The sequence below is a fragment of the Macaca nemestrina genome, chromosome 7, assembly GCF_043159975.1.
Source record: "Macaca nemestrina isolate mMacNem1 chromosome 7, mMacNem.hap1, whole genome shotgun sequence".
NCBI lineage: Eukaryota > Metazoa > Chordata > Mammalia > Primates > Cercopithecidae > Macaca > Macaca nemestrina.
In genome coordinates this window covers 77075853-77095423 of record NC_092131.1, presented here as the reverse complement: position 1 = coordinate 77095423, position 19571 = coordinate 77075853, and the positions used below count along the sequence as shown (strand labels likewise).

The following is a 19571-nucleotide window of genomic DNA, read 5'->3' as shown; positions in this document are numbered from 1 at the left end:
GAGAAGGGGTTTCACCGGGTTAGCCAGGATGGTCTCGAACTCCTGACCTCGTGATTCTCCCGTCTCGGCCTCCCAAAGTGCTGGGATTACAGGCTTGAGCCACCGCGCCCGGCCAGATCTTATTTCTTCTATCTAATTGCGTATTTGCACCCATTAATCTACCTCTCTTCATTTCCTCTTTCCTCTTCCTTTCCCAGCTTTTGGTAACCACCAATTTACTGTCTATCTTCATGATATGTACTTTTTTACTTCCCACATGAATGAGAACATGTGATATTTGTCTTTCTGTGCCTGGCTTATTTCACTTAACATAATGACCTTCAGTTCCATATGTGTTTCTGCAAATGATAGGGTTTTATTCTTTTTTATGGCTGAATAGTATTCCATTATGTATATATACCATATTTTCTTTATCCATTCATTCATTGATGGGTGCTTTGGTTGATTCCATATTTTGGCTATTGTGAACAGTGCTACAATAAACATTGGACTGCAGACACCTCTTCAATGCATTGATGTCCTTTCTTTTGGATATATACCTAATCTACTTTCTGTCTCTATAGATTTGTCTGTTCTAGATATTTCATATAAATATAATTGTACAACATGTGATTTTGGTGTGACTGGCTTCTTGCATTGAGTGTAGTGTTTTCAAGAGCCATCCATGTTGTAGCATATATCAATACTTCTTTCCTTTTTCTTGCCAGATGATATTCCATTGTATGGATGGATATACCAAATTTTTTTTATCCATTCATCAGTTGGTAGACATTTGAGTTATTTCCAGTTTTTGGCTATTGTAAATAATGCTTATATGAACATTCGTGGACACATTTTTGCATAGAACCATGCTTTCGGTTCTCTTGGACTACCTAGGAGTGCGATGTGGTAACCCCATGTTTAGCATTTTGATGAACTGCCAAACTGTTTTCCAAAGTGTTGGTGTGATTCAAAGTCCCATCAGGAGTACATGAGGGTTTCAGTTTCTCCACATCCTCACCAAAACTTGTTATTATCTGTCTTTTATATGATAGCCATCCCGGTAGATGTAAAGTGGTACAGAGGCCAATGAATTGTAGGTGTCATTTGTGTTTCACTAATGGATAAGGATGTTGAGCATCTTTTTATATGTGTATTAGCCATTTGTCTATCTTCTTGGGAGAAATGTCTGCTCAAATCTTTTGCCCATTTTTAAATTGCATTATTTGTTATCTTATTGTTGAGTTGCAGGAGTTCTTTATATATTCTGAATACAAGTCCCTTATCAGATACATGATTTGAAAATATTTTCTCCCATTCATATGTAAAGATTCAATTATTCCGACATCATTTGTTCAAAAGACTGTTTTTTTCCCCCAATGAATTGTCTTGGCACCCTTATCAGTAAATCAATTGGCCATAAATGCAAGTGTTTATTTCTGGCCTCTCACTTTTGTTCCATTGATCTCTATGTCTAGCTTACATCAGTAGCACACTCTCGATTTCTGTAGCTTTATAGTAAGTTTGAAACTCACCAGTCTTTTAAAAAAGAATCAGCAAAGGTGTTTTACTTTGCTGCCGTAGGCCTTCCTGAGCTTTAGTTAGATATTCTTGAGAAGTAGCAGTGGTACAAGCTTTTTTTTTTTTTTTTTTTTTGAGATGGAGTTTTGCTCTTGTTGCCCAGGTTGGAGTGCAATAGCGTGATCTCGGCTCACCACAACCTCCGCTTCCCAAGTTTAAGCAATTCTCATGCCTCAGCCTCCCAAGTAGCTGGGATTACAGGCATGTGCCACCACACCTGGCTAATTTTTGTATTATTAGTAGAGACAAGGTTTCTCCTTTTTCCATGTTGGTCAGGCTGGTCTCAAACTGCCAACCTCGGGTGATCCACCCACCTCAGCCTCCCAAAGTGCTGGGATTACAGGCATGAGCCACCACACCCGGCTAGCGCAAGCTTATTTTTTAAAGTTGTTTCATTTAATTTCGTTTTTAAATAAAAACAATTAAGGAATTGTTTCCAAGCTTCTTCCTGAGGCAGTGAGCAGAATGTGCTCCCTAATTAGTAATACTGTGTGCACTAAAACCCGGAAAGGGCAAAACGTAGATTAGGAAGTTATGTCTTCAGCCCACCTCCTAATGCCAGAAGTGAGGTTTGGCAAACTCCTTCTTCATGGGACAGTCAGCTAGCCTGTCTTCATCGTCTTAGTGCAACCGTTCTCAAAGTCTGATTCCTGGACCATTAGCATAAGTTGTGAACTTGTTAGAAATTCAAATTCTGGGCCCTACCCCAGACCATTGCATCTGAAGCTCTAGGTTGAGGCCCAGAAATCTGGTTTAAGAAGGCTTCCAGGTGATTCTGATATATGCTTAATTTTGGTAATCACTGCCTTAGTGCATGAGGCTTGCTGTCAGCGTTTTTGGTTTTTTTCTTTTCTTTTTTTTTTGAGATGGAGTTTCGCTCTGTCAATCTTGGCTCACTGCAACCTCCGACTGCCTGGTTCAAGCAATTCTCCCGCCTCAGCCTCCCGAGTAGCTGGGATTACAGGCACATGCCACCACACCCAGCTAATTTTTGTATTTTTAGTAGAGTCGGGGTTTCACCATGTTGGCCAGGATGGTCTTGATTTCCTTACCTCTTGATCCGCCTGCCTCGGCCTCCTAAAGTGCTGGGATTACAGGCGTAAGCCACCGCGCCTGGCCGCTGTCAGCCTCTTCTTGATTCAAGAGTTGGTGTTGGGAACATGCCTAGTGGTCTGTGATGTGGTGATGCCTCTGGCCAGGAAGGGGCTGGTGCCTTCCAAAGCCGAAAGAGACCAAGAGGTGGTCATTCCAGAGACTGGCCTTAGAGGACAGAGGACATGGAGACTGGCTTTAAAATCTATCTCTGTGTTGATTGCTTGGCAAGACATAGACCAGCACTATTCAGTAAAACTTTCTGCAGAGATAGGAATGTTCTGTACCTGTGCCATCCAATACAGTAGGCATTAGCCAGATGTGGCTCTTGAGCACTTGCAATGCAGTTAGTATAACTGAGGAAATGAAGTTTTAATTTTACTTAATTTAAATCTCCACATGAGGCTGGTGTTTACCATATTGGACAGCATAGCTCTAGCTTCTCTTTACCTTGTGATGACCACTTTCTTGTTTAGATGGACTAGTTGCAAGTCAGGGTCTATGATCAGAGCTGACTATGATTAGCCATTTCAAGGTGACACCCACCAAGAAGAATATAATTTCCCAAAATAATAATGTTCTAAGCCTAGGAGAATAAAAAGTGGGTACAAGTACTATCATTGCTAAAGTTTTTAAAATTATTATTATTATATTCAGTAACTAAGAATAAATAGCATATTACGGAATTATAGGTACAATTTTAGGGAGAGTCAGTGACCACATAAACCACAAAAGTAAAGATTAGAATTTAATTTCAGTTAGGTGATTCTGCAGGACTTGGACGGTAGATACTAAGGGACGACTTGGCTTAGGATCAAACCATAGCAAAAAGAAGAAGAGGAAGAGGGAAAAGAGCACTATGGGAAAGAAAACGGGATCTGTCCCCCTCACAGAGACAGCCTTGTCATGTAAGATTTATTTTTAGGTTTGTGAATTTTAAACATTCTTTCTGTGGCTATTTTTAATCTTTGAGAATTTCCAAATCTTAAATTTGGAGATCAGTCTCATGCTGTCTGGGGCTGAGAGAAGCATCTCAGCATCACATTTCTAAAACAAAAAGCCAACCCAGTTAGCTTCAAAGGACGCGACTTGGCCAGAGGTGAGGGTGGTTGCTGTTGAAGAAGTGATATCAGGGAATTTTCAGTGCTGCATTTGACAAACCTTAAGTCCTTTCATATTTGAACTTAATTCTCTTTACTTTTTTCTTCCTCCATACTTTTTTCACTATATAAATATCTATTTTATTTTAAAAATTTTAAAACATATAAGCAAAGAGAAAGAGGAAAGCGAATACATGTAATTATACATTTGTCTAAACCCATAGAACGTACACCACCAGAGTGAACCCTAATGTAAACTGTGGACTTTGGGTGAGAATGGTGTAGGTTTGTCAGTTTTAACAAATGTACCACTGTGGTGGGGAATGCTGATCATAGGAGGAGGCTGCACATTCGGAGGGACACGGGGGATGGGATGTCTGTGTACCTCCCCCTCAGTTTTGCTCTGAACCTAAAACTTGCTCTTTAAAAAGTAATGTATTTTTTGGCCAGGCGTGATGGCTCACACCTATAATCCCAGCACTTTGGGAGACTGAGGCAGGTGGATCGCTTGAGCTCAGGAGTTCAAGGCCAGCCTGGGCAACATGGCAAAACCCCGTCTCTACAAAAAAATACAAAAATTAGCCAGGTGTGGTGGCGCACACCTCTAGTCCCAGCTACTTGGGAGGCAGAGGTGGGAGGATCACTTGAACCCAGGAAGCGGAAGTTGCAATGAACCAAGATCATGCCACTGCACTCCAGCCTGGGTGACACACTGACTCAAAATAAATAAATAAAGACTTTCTCGAAATAAATAAATAAAATAGATTTTTTTAAGTGAGAAGAAGATCATCAGTAAGCCCATCAGTTACTGATAACTGCTGTTAGGTACATTTCCTTTTAGACTTTCTATGTCTGTCTGTAGCTATATAACCATATATATCTTGATCTGTATACAGGCATACATAGGATAATACTATGTATGCATTTTGTAACTTTTTATAACAATATGTGAGTGCTTATATTTCTACATTGTCATTTGTGGATATGCTACGGTTTACTTAGTTCCCCTCCTTGATAGATATTTAGGTTATTATCAATAATTTGCTATTACAAGCACCATTACCCTGAATATCCTGTCATATATCATTGTGCCATTGTCTAATTTTTTCCTTGGGATAAACTCCTAGAAGAAACATTAGTGGATTCAAAGGTGTGGCACATTGTTACATCTCTGATACAAACATCAAATTACCTACATCTGTAAAGGTTGAGTTAGTTTCTTTTTCCCTCTGCTTTCTAAAGATGAATGGTACTGGCCTGTAAAATTCCTTTGAACTACAGCCTATTTTTAAAAAAATTACAGTCCCAAACTCAGGGCCTTGGCAGAGTCAGACTGCTGTGGCCTCCGAGCCCAGAAGCAGGTAGGAGAGGCCACTGCTATGGATGCAGAAGCCTCTTCAGTCTGACTCTGCTAAGAGCAACGGGTCCCAATGTCTTTGTTCTCACCCTTGCACTCTTTTTCTCTCTTCCAGAGTGAATTAGACGTATCCTTTTTCAATACTGTTTTCCACGGTACTTGGCAAGCGCACTCTAGTCCTTATCAGGTAAGTGCCACGGAGCAGGAAAACTATTCAGCAGTCCAGAGTGTTCATCACCAACAGCCATGACAAGACAGCCGGAGGTGTGGGTGTTGTGCAGAACTGCTCCCCCACCTCGTCCCCCTTCTTCAACAAGACAATTCTTGGTTTTTTCTTTTTGAGATGGAGTTTCGCTCTTCTTCCCCAGGCTGGAGTGCAATGGCGCAATCTCTGCCCACTGCAACTTCCACCTCACTTCAACCTTTGCCTCTTGGGTTCAAGTGATTCTCCTGCCTTAGCCTCCTGAGGCATTACAGGCGCCCACCACCACGCCCAGCTAATTTTTGTATTTTTAGTAGACACGGACGGGGTTTCACCATGTTGGCCAGGCTGGTCTCCAACTCCTGACCTCAGGTGATCCACCCACCTTGGCCTCCCAAAGTGCTGGGATTACAGGCATGAACCACTGTACTTGGCAAGATGACTCTTAAGATTTTTTTATTTTTTTTCAGGCAGGACAGCGCTCTCATAGTAGTTAATAGCTACTATTTGTTAATTTAATTTCCTTTAAGCATATGGAATAGGCATTTTCCAAATTTAAATAACAGCCAAAAAAGTGTTTAGTCCTCCTACAGAAACTGGATTTCCAGGGTTCCAGGTATAAATATCTAGAAATGCCCTACGTGACCAGATAAGGCCTTCAGTGTTGATAAACCGGAAGGTTAAAGAAATTGCCTGGCTTGTAATCATTGCTATCAAATGTATTCATTTCCTTGATAGCAGAGAAAGTTCTCCTTTTCTCGTTTTCTTCTGTCTCTTTTAAATCACAATATCCAAGTACCCTCAAAACAAGCATGATTTGCTTAGAGTACTGCAGGCCCCCAGATTTTGGCAGGAGCCCTTAGGCTTTGTGCCAGTGTTTGGGAGGCCAGCTAATTTTCAAGTTTATTTTTTACTTCAAAAATCTACCTACCACTTGAGTCCTTGAAGAACACATCAAGTTTCAATCTAAAATAGTAAATTAACTATAACAAATGTTATATATAAATATTTATATATGTTAGAATATAACAACTATATACAAATTATAACAATATGTTTATGTGTATATATACATACACTTATTTGTTTTTTGTTTTTGTTTTTTTTTTTTTTTTTTTTTTTTTTTTTTTTTTTTTTGAGACGGAGTCTCACGCTGTTGCCCAGGCTGGAGTGCAGTGGCGCGATCTCGGCTCACTGCAAGCTCCGCCTCCTGGGTTCACGCCATTCTCCTGCCTCAGCCTCCGGAGTAGCTAGGACTATAGGCGCCCGCCACCGCGCCCGGCTAACTTTTTGTATTTTTGGTAGAGACGGGGTTTCACTGTGGTCTCGATCTCCTGACCTTGTGATCTGCCCGCCTCGGCCTCCCAAAGTGCTGGGATTACAGGCTTGAGCCACCGCGCCCGGCCAATACACTTATTTGTATGTGTGTGTATGTGTGAGTACGTGCACAAACACACAGCCATTTTTCCACATTTTGCCAGAAATATTAAGTGGATGCAAAACTACTGGTTCTGGGCATAGTGTCTGATATGTATCATATGTGTGTATATATATATTTCTCATATATATATCATATATAAATGAGATATTTGTATTTTTAGTAGACACGGGGTTTCACCATGTTGGCCATGCTGGTCTTGAACTCCTGACCCTAGGTGATCCACCCACCTCGGCTTCCCAAAGTGCTGGGATTATCATATGATATCATATATCATATATATATGAAATATATATATAATATATATATGAGCCACTGTGCCCGACCATATGTATATGGCAAATGTTTTTTGAGACGAAGTCTCGCTCTTGTTGCCCAGGCTGGAATATAGTGGTGCGATCTCGGCTCGCCGCAACCTCTGCCTCCCAGGTTCAAGCCATTATCCTGCCTCAGCCTCCCGAGTAGCTGGGATTACAGGCATGCGCCACCATGCCTGGCTAATTTTCTATTTTTAGTAGAGACAGGATTTCTCCATGTTGGTCAGACTGGTCTCAAACTCCCAACCTCAGGTGATCCACCTGCCTCGGCCTCCCCAAGTCCTGCGATTACAGGTGTGAGCCACCTCACCCAGCCAAAAAAAGTTTTTTTTAAGACAGAGTGTGTGTGTGTGTGTGTGTGTGTGTGTGTGTGTAGGTGTCTAATTTATATATTTTGTTTGTTTGTTTGTTGGAGACAGAGTCTCGCTCTGTCACCCAGACTGGAGTGCAGTGGCGTGATTGTGGCTCACTGCAGCCTTCGGCCTTCTGGGTTCAAGCGATTCTCCTGCCTCAGCCTCCTGAGTAGCTGGGATTACAGGCACCCGCTATCATGCCCAGGTAATTTTTTTTTTTTTTTTTAATAGAGATGGGGTTTCACCATGTTGGCCAGGTTGGTTTTGAACTCCTGACCTCAGATGATCCACCCACCTCAGCCTCCCAAAGTGCTAGGATTACAGGTGTGAGCCACCGTGCCCAGCCTAATTTATAAACTTATAGATACACTTATATAAATGCCCAGAACCAGTATGTTTGCATCCACTTAATATTTCTGGGGAAATGGCTGTTTACTTGTTATTACTGATAGGAAATGTCGCCGTGTTGATAAAATTCGTTTTGTACACTGTAATTGGAAGCCTCTGTGAACTAACTGGGAAAATCTGAGTGCCCTCTAGTGGTGAGTGACCCAAATCTATGATCACTGTGACCTAGAAGGGATTATAGATCCCTTCGTAGGTTTTAGCATGCTGAATAAAAAGTGCCGTGATATACAGACCATGTTGTATATTATGGTGTATTTTCATTCAGCATGGTCTGTATATTACAGTTTGTTTTTATTCAACATGTAATATTCTATCTGAATTAAGCCATCCAAAGCAATTCAAAATAAATCTCTTCCTACTTGAACAAAGTACAAGTAGACAAAAAGCTTTTTGATTTAGACAGTCATAAGGAAGATAGCAAGGGCTAAAAGACACTTCACTGGGAGTAGAGAACTCAGTTTGCACTTTTGGTGTTGCCACTGACTAGCTGTGTGTATTGGACAAGGCACATAACCCCCTCGTCTTAAAATGAGAGAATGAAGACTGGAAGAGCTTTAACACCTGCTCAGCCTTAATAGTTGATGTTGCCATGACTTTAGGTAACTGAGCTGAGTTACCTTACATCTGAAACAGGAAGAGAGTCTTACAAGACTAGATATTGAGAGAGTTAACGTGACTCAGAGGTGAAGGGCTATGTGTTCTAGTTGGATGAGTCGTGTTGATGTGTTGGATATTTACTAGATGTTTACTAGAAATAAAGATGGGGATACTTGTCTTTGTAGCCTTCTGGTGTGTAGTATAGGTCTATGTGATGAGCTGCAGCATTCTTGTTTGAATTACAATTTTACGCCAAGATATACAATTTTCCCTTCATTTTACCTGGTTTCATTTTCACCCTCTCTTCCCCTCTAACCAAGTTATATATATTTACTGTCCTTAGGAATTACTTAGGTATATCCATCTGGCAAATTAGGAATTTTACATCATTTAGAGAAGGGAACTAAGTCTCTCTAGACCTGGAAGTTTACGTCTTTGCTCCAGATTTGATCTCACTTGTACTTCCAGTGGTCTAAAAGTAGAGCAGGCAGCAGAGAAGGGCATGCGCCCCCCCTTTTCTGTTGACACTTTTTTTTTTTGAGATAGGCTCTTGCTCTGTCACCCAGGCTGGAGTGCAGAGGTGTGATCATGGCTCACTACACCCTGGATCTCCTGGGCTCAAGTGATCCTCCCACCTGAGCCTCCCAAGTAGCTGGGACTATGGGTACCCAACACCATGCCTGGCTAATTTTTTTAATTTTTTTTTTTTTTGTGGAGATGGGGTCTCACTCTGTTGCACAGGCTGGTCTCAAACTTCTGGGCTGGAGCAAGCCTCCTGCCTTGGCCTCCCAAAGTGTTGACGTTCTTAAAAGATTACCACCCTTAGCCATCTGAAAAATATCTAATTAAAAACCCATGACTCTTCTCTGCTTCATACGTAGTCCTTTTTAACCATCACATGTCCAAGGAGGACCTCTGCAGACTGGTTACACAGCAGAAAGACAAGGGGACCTTATCGAGGCTCGGCTGCGGTTCCTGCTCCATCTGGGGAGGGTGTAGGCATTCTGCATCACTGTGTGGTAGCATGTAGCCAGGCACCTCCTGGAGCAGCCAGCAGTGCTTATATCCACTCTGCCAGGAAAGCTCCCTTAGGCCTTAAAAGGTTAAAAACAAGCAAACTGCTATAATGGCTACCTAGATTTGGTCCTTCGACTGCTAACAGTACATAATCTTGTTTGTATTTGCTCAGGCTTAAGAAAGCCCTCCTTGTCAGCCCACATGGGACAGATGTGAGTTAAAGCTTGGTTTTGGCACAGGAGAAGGAAGTCAAAACCTCATAAATTCCCAGGAAGCCCCGTCTTTTTCTCCAGAGGCTTTTCCCCCTGATTTTTTAAGGCTAGGGAAGTTTCCGAGAACCTGTACAGTTAGACTTAGAGAAATACAGTGCACCATTTACATTTCTCCCTAGTATGGACTTGTTCTACTTCTAGTAAGGCTGACATCACAGAGCAAGACAGATTGGATTTTAAAAAGAAATGACCTAAGCATAAGAAATCAGGACAGCAACTCCGGCTTGCTGAAAGTCTTCCAGTTAGTGGAAACCGTCTGGTGCAGTGGTGTCAGGTGGGGCGGGCTGCCTCCTCGGGACCAAGCCCGTCAGTGACCTAAATCATTCACGTGCTATGAATACACTCCTGTGCACTCTTCAGTTCCACTTCACCCACCCGGCTGCAGTGAGGCCTGAAGATTCGTGAAGCCTGTTTCTATAGGGAGAGTTTGCCCCATCACATACCTTGGTAGATTTATTTAAGACTTCAAATTTCGGCCGGGCGCAGTGGCTCAAGCCTGTAATCCCAGCACTTTGGGAGGCCGAGATGGGCGGATCACGAGGTCAGGAGATGGAGACCATCCTGGCTAACACGGTGAAACCCCGTCTCTACTAAAAAATACAAAAAAACTAGCCGGGCGAGGTGGCGGGCGCCTGTAGTCCCAGCTACTCGGGAGGCTGAGGCAGGAGAATGGCGTAAACCCGGGAGGCGGAGCTTGCAATGAGCTGAGATCCGGCCACTGCACTCCAGCCTGGGCGACAGAGCCAGACTCTGTCTCAAAAAAAAAAAAAAAAAAAAAAAAAAAAAAAAAAAAAAAAAAGACTTCAATTTTATGAATTAAGGTGGTTTTTTTAGGAACCAATTGATGAACTTCACAAAATATGCTCAGCCCTGGAGCCCCAGCAGGCTTGCTTTTCTCCAGACAGTTCATAATTCAAAGGAGCTGCCTCTACCACCCCCATCTACTGAATAGCCAGGGGATGGCACCGATGAACAGCACAGTATGGGATACACACCAACTACTCTTCAAATCGGTGCACACCTGCTCTGCGCGTGAAGGTACAGAAAACCTCCACAGCCTTTTCAGTATTTGGTGCCTTTAAAGAGGCCTAAAGACTTAGTTTATTTTGGCTAGAATGGAATGCAGCAGTACAGCCTTCAGGCCTGGACAGTCAGGGGCTCCTCGGGCCCTGTGCTCTAGAGGGCCCACTCTGTCTCTGCTTCGCCAGCACCCCTTCCCCATCATGGGGCAGTTGGCCACCAGCCCTCCCTGTCCACTGCTTGACCATCCTCTGACTTCCTAGAATTTATAAGGTCCCTAGATATCCCAGAGCCTGCCACCACGGCCTCTGCAAGCCTCTCCTCAACCTTCACCCCAAGACTAGGGGCAGGAATGATAGGAAGGCTGGGCTGGTAGTGGGGATGTCCCACCTACGTGCCTGGGGAGACAAGCGAGAGCAGGCTGGGGTCTCTGCTTTATACTCTTGTGAGGCACAGATAGAGGCTAGCATCCAGGTCCCACAAACATACGCTAGAATCCAGAATGTTTTCTTGATTTAAAAACACCTCAGGCCTGGCACCGTGGCTCATGCCAGTAATCCCAGCACTTTGGAGGGCTGAAGCAGGAGGATTGCTTGAGGCCAGGAGTTTGAGACCAGCCTGGGCAACATAGGGAGACCCAGTCTCTACAAAAAATTTAAAAGGCCAAGCATTGGTCGTGTGTGCCTGTAGTCCCAACTACTAGGGAGGCTGAGGTGGGAGGATCGCTTGAGCCTGGGAGACTGAGGCTGCAGTGAGCCATGATTGTGCCACTGCACTCCAATCTGGCAACAGAGCAAGACCTTGTCTTTAAAAATAAAAACAAAAAATCTTTACAACATTCCTGTTTGTATTTTATAAACTCTTAAAATCTCAAAGCCTGAGCAGTTGATTCTAGAGCCGTAAAGCTCTGGTGGGTTGTGTGAAAGAACCCTGATTCACGCTCCTTTTATTGCAGTTGAGGGCGGGGCATAGGAAGGGCCTCAGTGCTGTGTGCCCTCTCTGTGACTCCGCTAGCATCTGTCATGGTGCTTCCTGGAAGAATGATGGTGTGCAGGCAGCAGAGGTCAGCACCACCATGGTTTGCAGGCAGGCCTCCATCAGGCCCACTGTGGGGCATCTACCTCTAGTTCCATCAGCTTCCTAAAATCTGAAATACTTTTAGAGATCCGGAAACCAGAATAGGGCTTCTCCAAGTAGGAGATAATGTCAGCCTGATTTAATGCGGAATTGCAAAAATACTTGTTCAAACTGAGGCTATAGGAATACTAGCCAGAAGAACAAACAAATTCTTCAGGGAAGCATCCAACACTGAAGCGGCAGCTTCTAAATGAACTGGAGTGCAGTGGCGCGATCTCGGCTCACTGCAAGCTCCGCCTCCCGGGTTCATGCCATTCTCCTGCCTCAGCCTCCCCAGTAGCTGGGACTACAGGCGCCCGCCACCTTGCCTGGCTAGTTTTTTTTATTTTTTATTTTTTAGTAGAGATGGGGTTTCACCGTGTCAGCCAGGATGGTCTCGATCTCCTGACCTCGTGATCCGCCCGTCTCGGCCTCCCAAAGTGGTGGGATTACAGGCTTGAGCCACCGCACCTGGCCAATAAAATCATTATTTAAGCATTTCTTCTGAGGTATGATGGAGCATGTGATGACTGCAGGAATGGCTTGATTTTTTTTTTTTTTTTTTTTTTTTTTGAGACAGAGTCTCACTCTCTTGTCCAGGCTGGAGTGCAGTGGTGTCATCTTGGCTCACTGCAACCTCTGCCTCCCAGGTTCAAGTGATTCTCCTGCCTCAGCCTTCTAGGTAGCTGGGACTACAGGCGTGCACCACCACACCTGGCTAGTTTGTATTTTTAGTAGAGACAGGGTTTTGCCATGTTGGCCAGGCTGGTCTCCAACTTCCAACTTCCGGTGATCCGCCCCCCTTGGCATCCCAAAGTGTTGGGATTACAGGTGTGAGCCACGACACCCAGCCAGGAATGGCTTGATATTATCAGAAAAGAATAGCTCCGCTTTCCCTGAAGGTTATATTTAGAGTCGTAGGAGCCAGATACTTTGGAGCTAGAAGACACCTACACAATCATCAGGTTAAAACCTCACTTTTAAAAATTAATGTAAAAAAAATTTTTACAGTCAGGGTCTTGCTCTGTTGCCCAGGCTTGAGTGCAGTGTTGTGATCATAGCTCACTGCAGCCTCAAACTCCTGGGCTCAAGCAATCCTTCCACCTCAGCCTCCAGAGTAGGAAAACAAAAATATCAAGGAAAAAAAAATACATCAAGGAATACAGACACACACCACCACACCCAGCTGGCTAATTAAAAAATTTTGTTTAATAAGAACAGCATTTCAGTATGATGCCTAGGCTGGTCTTGAACTCTCGGGCTCAAGCAATCCTCCCACCTTGGCCTCCCATAGGGCTGGGTGAGTCACCGTTGGCTGGTGTAAAACCTCACTTTTTAGGTAAAAAGGCTGAGGCCCAAAGAGGTTCTGTGACATGTCCCAATCCGTAGAGCTACTTTAGGGCAGAGCTGGTACTAGTTTCTGGGTTTCTAGGGCCCTTGACTCTAGGATTATAAATTGGGCAGGTTAAATTTGACATTTTTTTTCTTTTCTTTTTTTTTCTGAGACAGAGCCTTGCTCTGTCATCCATGCTGGAGTACAGTGGTGCAATCTCAACTCACTGCAACCTCCATCTCCCAGGTTCAGGTGATCCTCCTGCCTCAGCCTCCTGAGTAGCTGGAATTACAGGTGCCTGCCACCATCCCTGGCTAATTTTTGTATTTTTAATAGACACAGGGTTTCTCCATTTTGGCCAGGCTGGACTCGATCCCCTGACCTCAAGTGATATGTCCACCTTGGCCTCCCAAAGTGTTGGGATTACAGATGTGAGCCACTGCAACCAGCCTAAATTTGACGTATTTTTAAAAAATTAATCATCTGGAGTAGACTGTGGCAATTTAGTCTCTAACAAAACATTTATAAAATGCCTGTCACCATGGTGCCTTGGTGTTGTCGAAGCTTTTTTGTGAATAAGGGGAGATGTTTTAGAGAAATGCCTTTGGTTGGAGGAGTCAGAAAGGATGAAAACATTTGAGAGTATCTGTGAATGTCTTGTTGAAAACATGCTCTCCAAAAGTGGAGTTCACGTTCAGATTTCGAAACATCTTTTTTCCTTTTGAAAATATGAAATGGAAAGCCTCGTTGCCAGACAGTGAGGACTGGCCTGTGGGTCCGAGGGAACACGTGCAGCCGTTCCTCCATGGGAAGGGCAGGCACTGAGGGACGAGGGACCCAGGGCCTTCTCCAGCATGGGAGCTCTAGCCAGGGCCGTGGTGGGTGATGAGAGTCTTGGATAGGAACAGTCCCCAGGAGTCAGCCAGTACCCCAGAAGGAGATGTGAATGTTACAGATCCAACAGTTCTGCCTCCAGGTTTTTTCTGGCTCCCACTAGCCCTGACCACTTTCCTCTTTCCTTTAAGGAGCCCTGTAGGTGCTATATTCATCCACCAGCATTCCTCACCACCAGGTCCCTCAGCTTTAACCCTATTCCTTTTGTTCCATTTTTTTGGGTTCCATTTTAGTCAGGAATAGTGACAGCAAGTTATGAGAAGCAAGAGAGATTTAGGGGGAAAAATGAGAATAATAACAGGCTCATTGACCCACCTCTGACTTTCATATTTAATTTTACATTAGCCTACATAACTTTAAGCAAACAGAAACTTTATGTTTTAGCCTACATAACTAAGCCTACATAAACTTTAAGCAAAACCACAGCTGGGTATCCTGTTGTTCTCAGAATACTAGTGGGCCTTTAATGAAAACCGACTTTAAAAAAGATAACAGCCAGGCGCGGTGGCTCACGCCTATAGTCCCAGCACTTTGGGAGGCTGAGGCCGGCGGATCACCTTAGGTCAGGAGTTCGAGACCACCTGGCCAACATGGTGAAACCTCATTTCTACTAAAAATACAAAAATTAGCTGGGCGTGGTGGCACACACCTATAATCCCAGCTACTTAGGAGACTGAGGCGGGAGGATTGCTTGAACCTGGGAGGCGGAGGTTACTGTGAGCCAAGATCGTACCACTGCTCCCCAGCCTGGGCAACCGAGTAAGACTCCGTCTCAAAAAAAAAAAAAAAAAAAAAGAGTCCCTTTCAGTGGCCTAATTAGCAAGAGACAAAATATGAACAGGGCCAAGCACAGTGGCTCACTCTTGTAATTCCAGCACTTTGTGAGGCCGAGTAAGGCAAAGTGCCTCACTTTAGCACAGGGGTTCAAGACCAGTCTGGGCAAGATAGTGAAACCCCATCCCTCCAAAAAATAAAGAAATTAGATGGGCGTGGTGGCGCACCTACGGTCACAGTTAATTGGGAGGCTGAGGTGAGAGGATCACTTGAGCACAGGAGGTCGAGGCTACAGTGAGCCAAGATTGTGCCAGTGCACTCCAGTCTGGGCAACAGAGCAAGACCTTTTCTTCACCAAAAAAAAAAAAAGTGAACAGAAGACTATACTGTACTCCAAGAAGAATGTCTCCAGGACTATGCAGAATCTTCATAATGGTAGCCTTCGATATGGTAGTATTTTTTGGGGGAAATGTGAACACAGTGGCCCTTGGCCGCTTATCCAATTTGGTGGGAAATTAAAGTATGAATAGTAAGAAAGCAAGTTTTCCCACCCTACATATTTTATTAAAGAACACTTAGCTAGAATATGTTTTTAAAAAAGAAATAAAATGAGAAACCAAGGGATCTGAGACCCAAGCCTAGAGTTAGAAATTGTAGTTTCTAGGTTGGTCTCTGCCCTGGAATTCCTTTTGAGGTTCCATTTGAGTCTGTGCTGCTCAGTTTCTCACTTATTAAAGGATAATTTGATTGCCACTGTGGTGTTAAAATACTCATGACGGAAAAGTGTTTTATTATCCAGAGATCAAAATTCCAGTGTTGGGGCCAGGCGCGGTGGCTCACATCTGTAATCCCAGCACTTTGGGAGGCTGAGGCAAGCAGATCACTTGAGCTCAGGAGTTATAGAGACCAACCTGGCCAACGTGGCAAAATGTCATCTCTACTAAAAGTACAAAAAAATTAGCTGGGTGTGGTGGCGCATGCCTGTACTCCCAGGTACTCAGGAGCCTGAGGCACAAGAATCCCTTGAACCCAGGAGATGGAGGTTACAGTGAGCCGAGATCACGCCACTCCACTCTAGCCTGAGCAATAGAGAGAAGCTGCATCTAAAAAAATAAAATAAAATTCCAATGATGGGACCATAAACATTTCAATCACTTTATTTATTTATTTTCATTTTTATTTATTTATTTATTTTGAGACAGAGTCTTACTCTGTTGCCCAGGCTGGAGTGCAGTGGCCCCATTTCGGCTCACTGCAACCTCCTCCTCCCAGGTTCAAGTGATTCTCCTGCCTGAGCCTCCCGAGTAGCTGGGATTACGGGCGCATGCCACCATGCCCAGCTAATTTTTGTATTTTTAGTAGAGACAGGGTTTATTGGCCAGGCTGGTCTTGAACTCCTGACCTCTGGTAATCCATCCGCCTCGGCCTCCCAAAGTGCTGGGATTACAGGCATGAGCCATTGCACCCAGCCTCATTTCAATCACTGTAATTAAAAAGTTGATTTCAAGTGGCACTAATATTCTATGAGCCCTGCAATGTTCAATTCCAATCCACATTATGTGAAAATTCAGAAAGGTTCTTAGCTTTCTAGGTTGGGAGAAAATGGACTTCAGTAACTCCCTTCTTTGGGAGATTGTTTCTAGTTCATGTCAGCTCAACCTCTGGGGCCCATGAAAGAAAACAAGTTTCCTTAGGATCTTTAGAGTCAATCAAGTTCATTATAGCCTGAAGGTAAGACCATCTTTCAATAGCCATTCTCAGCTCACTACATTAGTATACCAACAGTCTGGGCCCTTCTTACTTCCTCCTATTTCAAATGTCACCATTGCAGTGTGTTTATTCCATGGGCTTAGCATATAGGGTATTTTTTGGTCCCTGCTTACCTGGCATATGGCCGAAATGCCATTACTCTTGGCCTCACCAGGGTGTACAAGTTGCTCATAAACCAAATCAAGATGTAAACAACAGCTGGATTCTTATTTTAAAAGAGTCACATGATTCCAGGGGGAAATCAGCTTTCAGCCCTTTGCCTCACAGTGGATTTGGTCTGTAGTTTCCCCATATAGTGCCAGAAAGCTGCATGATTGTTAGTTTGAGTCAGATACACAGATACACAGGCAGTCACATGTCCACAGTATACAGTGACCTCACTGAGCAACTCATGTTTCCAGGATGTTGGGAAATTGACTTGCTGGAGGACCTTGTCCTTGTAATGTGGGGATGTCAGTGGTTTATATGATTTAGCAGTAAATTCTGATCTGAATTTCAAAACAGTTGGGCAGTTGCTCAAGGCGACATCTGAACAGCGGATCCTCTGCTTGCCGGAGATGGGGCAGGCCACAGAGCAGCTTGATCCCCAAACCAATTCATGGGTTAAAATTAGATTTCCTTGTATCTCAAAGGAAGTTATCTTGGAGAAGGTGACATTTTCAAAGGCACTAAGGCTTTCATTGCCCTTAGTGAGTACAACAGGAAGGTTCTGTAGGCCATTTTTCACGTAGCCACCTGTGCTTCTCAGCTCTGCCTTTCTGTATATACCTGGCTGCCATTCCTACTTTGTCTCACCTAAGTTCTGGCTTCTGGGTCTAGTGAACAGGTTGGAGTCAAGGGCCTAACATTCCAGTCCCAGTTTGGCCATGGGACAAAGCAGTCATCTGTATAATTGGAAGACATTATTAATAGGTATATCAGAGTGATGCTTTTTTTTTTTTTTTTTTTCTGGGTCACTTAAGGACAGTTCCCATGGGCCCCTGGAAAACAGTTTATTCTGCTGGAGGACTATTTGCACAGAGCTTAATGAGATATTCACACAGAGCCTAATAAAAACTTTAAAGTCATTCACCGTTTGTCCTATTCTGTGTAGTTGCACTTCACTAAGCAAATACAGTGTAGACTTTGAACATCTGGTCTGGTTGAAAAAAATCAAGTGGGAACAATTCACTTTACAAAGATTTAATTTTGAACTCCCCTAGCGCATTGAATTACCTATTTGTTGAATGAAGTTTGTTTGAAACAATCTGTCAACTGTTTTTGTTTTTGTAACAGACCGTGATCCTGCTCTTTATAAGTAGATACAGAACTTCAGATATTAAGGTGTAGAATTGAGAAACATTCATTGTCATCATCTCATTCCAGTTCCCCTTCTTTCACAAAAGAAAAGTTAGGTATTCAGTTGAAGGGATTCTTGAGGGAAGTATTTAGTTCTTTCTAGTTTGCTAGACATCATAGTCTAACAATATTTTCTTCTTTCCTGATGCCCCATGCTAACTTTCCAGTAAGAACACCTGTAAGCCGGCCGGGCGCGGTGGCTCACGCCTGTAATCCCAGCACTTTGGGAGGCCGAGACAGGCGGATCACAAGGTCAGGAGATGGAGACCATCCTGACTAACACGGTGAAACCCCATCTCTACTAAAAAAAAAAAAAAATACAAAAAAATTAGCCGGGCGTGGTGGCAGGCGCCTGTAGTCCCAGCTACTGGGGAGGCTGAGGCAGGAGAATGGCATAAACCCGGGAGGCGGAGCTTGCAGTGAGCCGAGATCACGCCACTGCACTCCAGCCTGGGCGACAGAGCAAGACTCCATCTCAAAAAAAAAAAAAAAAAAAAAAAAAAAAAAAAAAGAACACCTGTAAGCCAAAGTGGCTCCATCATTCTCAAATGACTTCTTAGAACTACCCATTTGTAAGAGATACTGTCTTGAAATCCAGAAATTTTTTTATTTTATTTATTTTATTTTTTTTATTTATTTATTTATTTTTTTTTTTGAGACGGAGTCTCACGCTGTTGCCCAGGCTGGAGGGCAGTGGCGCGATCTCGGCTCACTGCAAGCTCCGCCTCCCGGGTTCCCGCCATTCTCCTGCCTCAGCCTCCTGAGTGTCTGGGACTACAGGCGCCCGCCACCGCGCCCGGCTAATTTTTTTGTATTTTTAGTAGAGACGGGGTTTCACTGTGGTCTCGATCTCCTGACCTTGTGATCCGCCCGCCTCGGCCTCCCAAAGTGCTGGGATTACAGGCTTGAGCCACCGCGCCCGGCCAAAATCCAGAAATTTTTATTACGCCCTGCGTTCTTCATTCGTTTTCTCCTCATAATTATTTTTACGTCAGTCTGTCTGACAGAGAAGATAACTGAAGGAACAAGGCATTTATTTTGGGGTGGAGGTTTGGGGGCTGAGGAGGGAGGTGTCTAGCCGCTCCTGAGGAGCCTGGAAGCAGAGCAGTCAAGGCCAAGCTTTGGATTTAAATTCCAGCCTGGCATTTGCTAGCCATGTGGCTTTGGACTATGCTTTGAACCTGTTTGATCCTAGGTAAACTAAGGATAATATGTAACAACATACATCAGAGATTTACAGAGGGCTGAAACTCAACACAATATCTGGAACAGGAGCATTCAACAAATGGTTGTTACTGTTATTATTATTGTCTGGGAGGACACCATTATTTTTGAGTTCAGGTCATTCTCTTGCCACATGACACTTGCTGTGTTCTCTAGCACTTAGTAGACTCCCTATCCCTTTGGTTAAAAAATGTAGCTGTTTCGTTTTTATCCCTACTTAACCTGTTAGCTTAACCAAAGTGAAACTAGGTATGTATATGTGAAGGTAACAATTTCTAATATGGATGCCAGTTTTAAATTTAATTTCAGAAATTCTGTACAAAAAACCTCATGCTTAGACTAATTTACACTGGGAAAACTCCAGGTTAAGCCACAAATTTTTACTGAAT

General features: G+C 43.7%; 1 protein-coding gene across 4 annotated transcripts in view; it reads left to right on the top strand.

Moving 5' to 3' along the window:
• The window catches only part of LOC105477930 (adaptor related protein complex 4 subunit sigma 1), an 80096-nt gene that overhangs the window by 56964 nt on the left and 3561 nt on the right, over window positions 1-19571 (top strand). Inside the window, exons 5-6 of one of the 4 annotated variants that reach the window (XM_071100373.1) lie at window positions 5225-5296; window positions 17583-18149. In XM_071100373.1, coding sequence (XP_070956474.1) covers window positions 5225-5296; window positions 17583-17822 — 312 coding nt within the window. In that variant the 3' untranslated portion in view covers window positions 17823-18149. The other 3 variants (XM_071100375.1, XM_071100374.1, XM_011734798.3) reach the window with 3 other exon arrangements.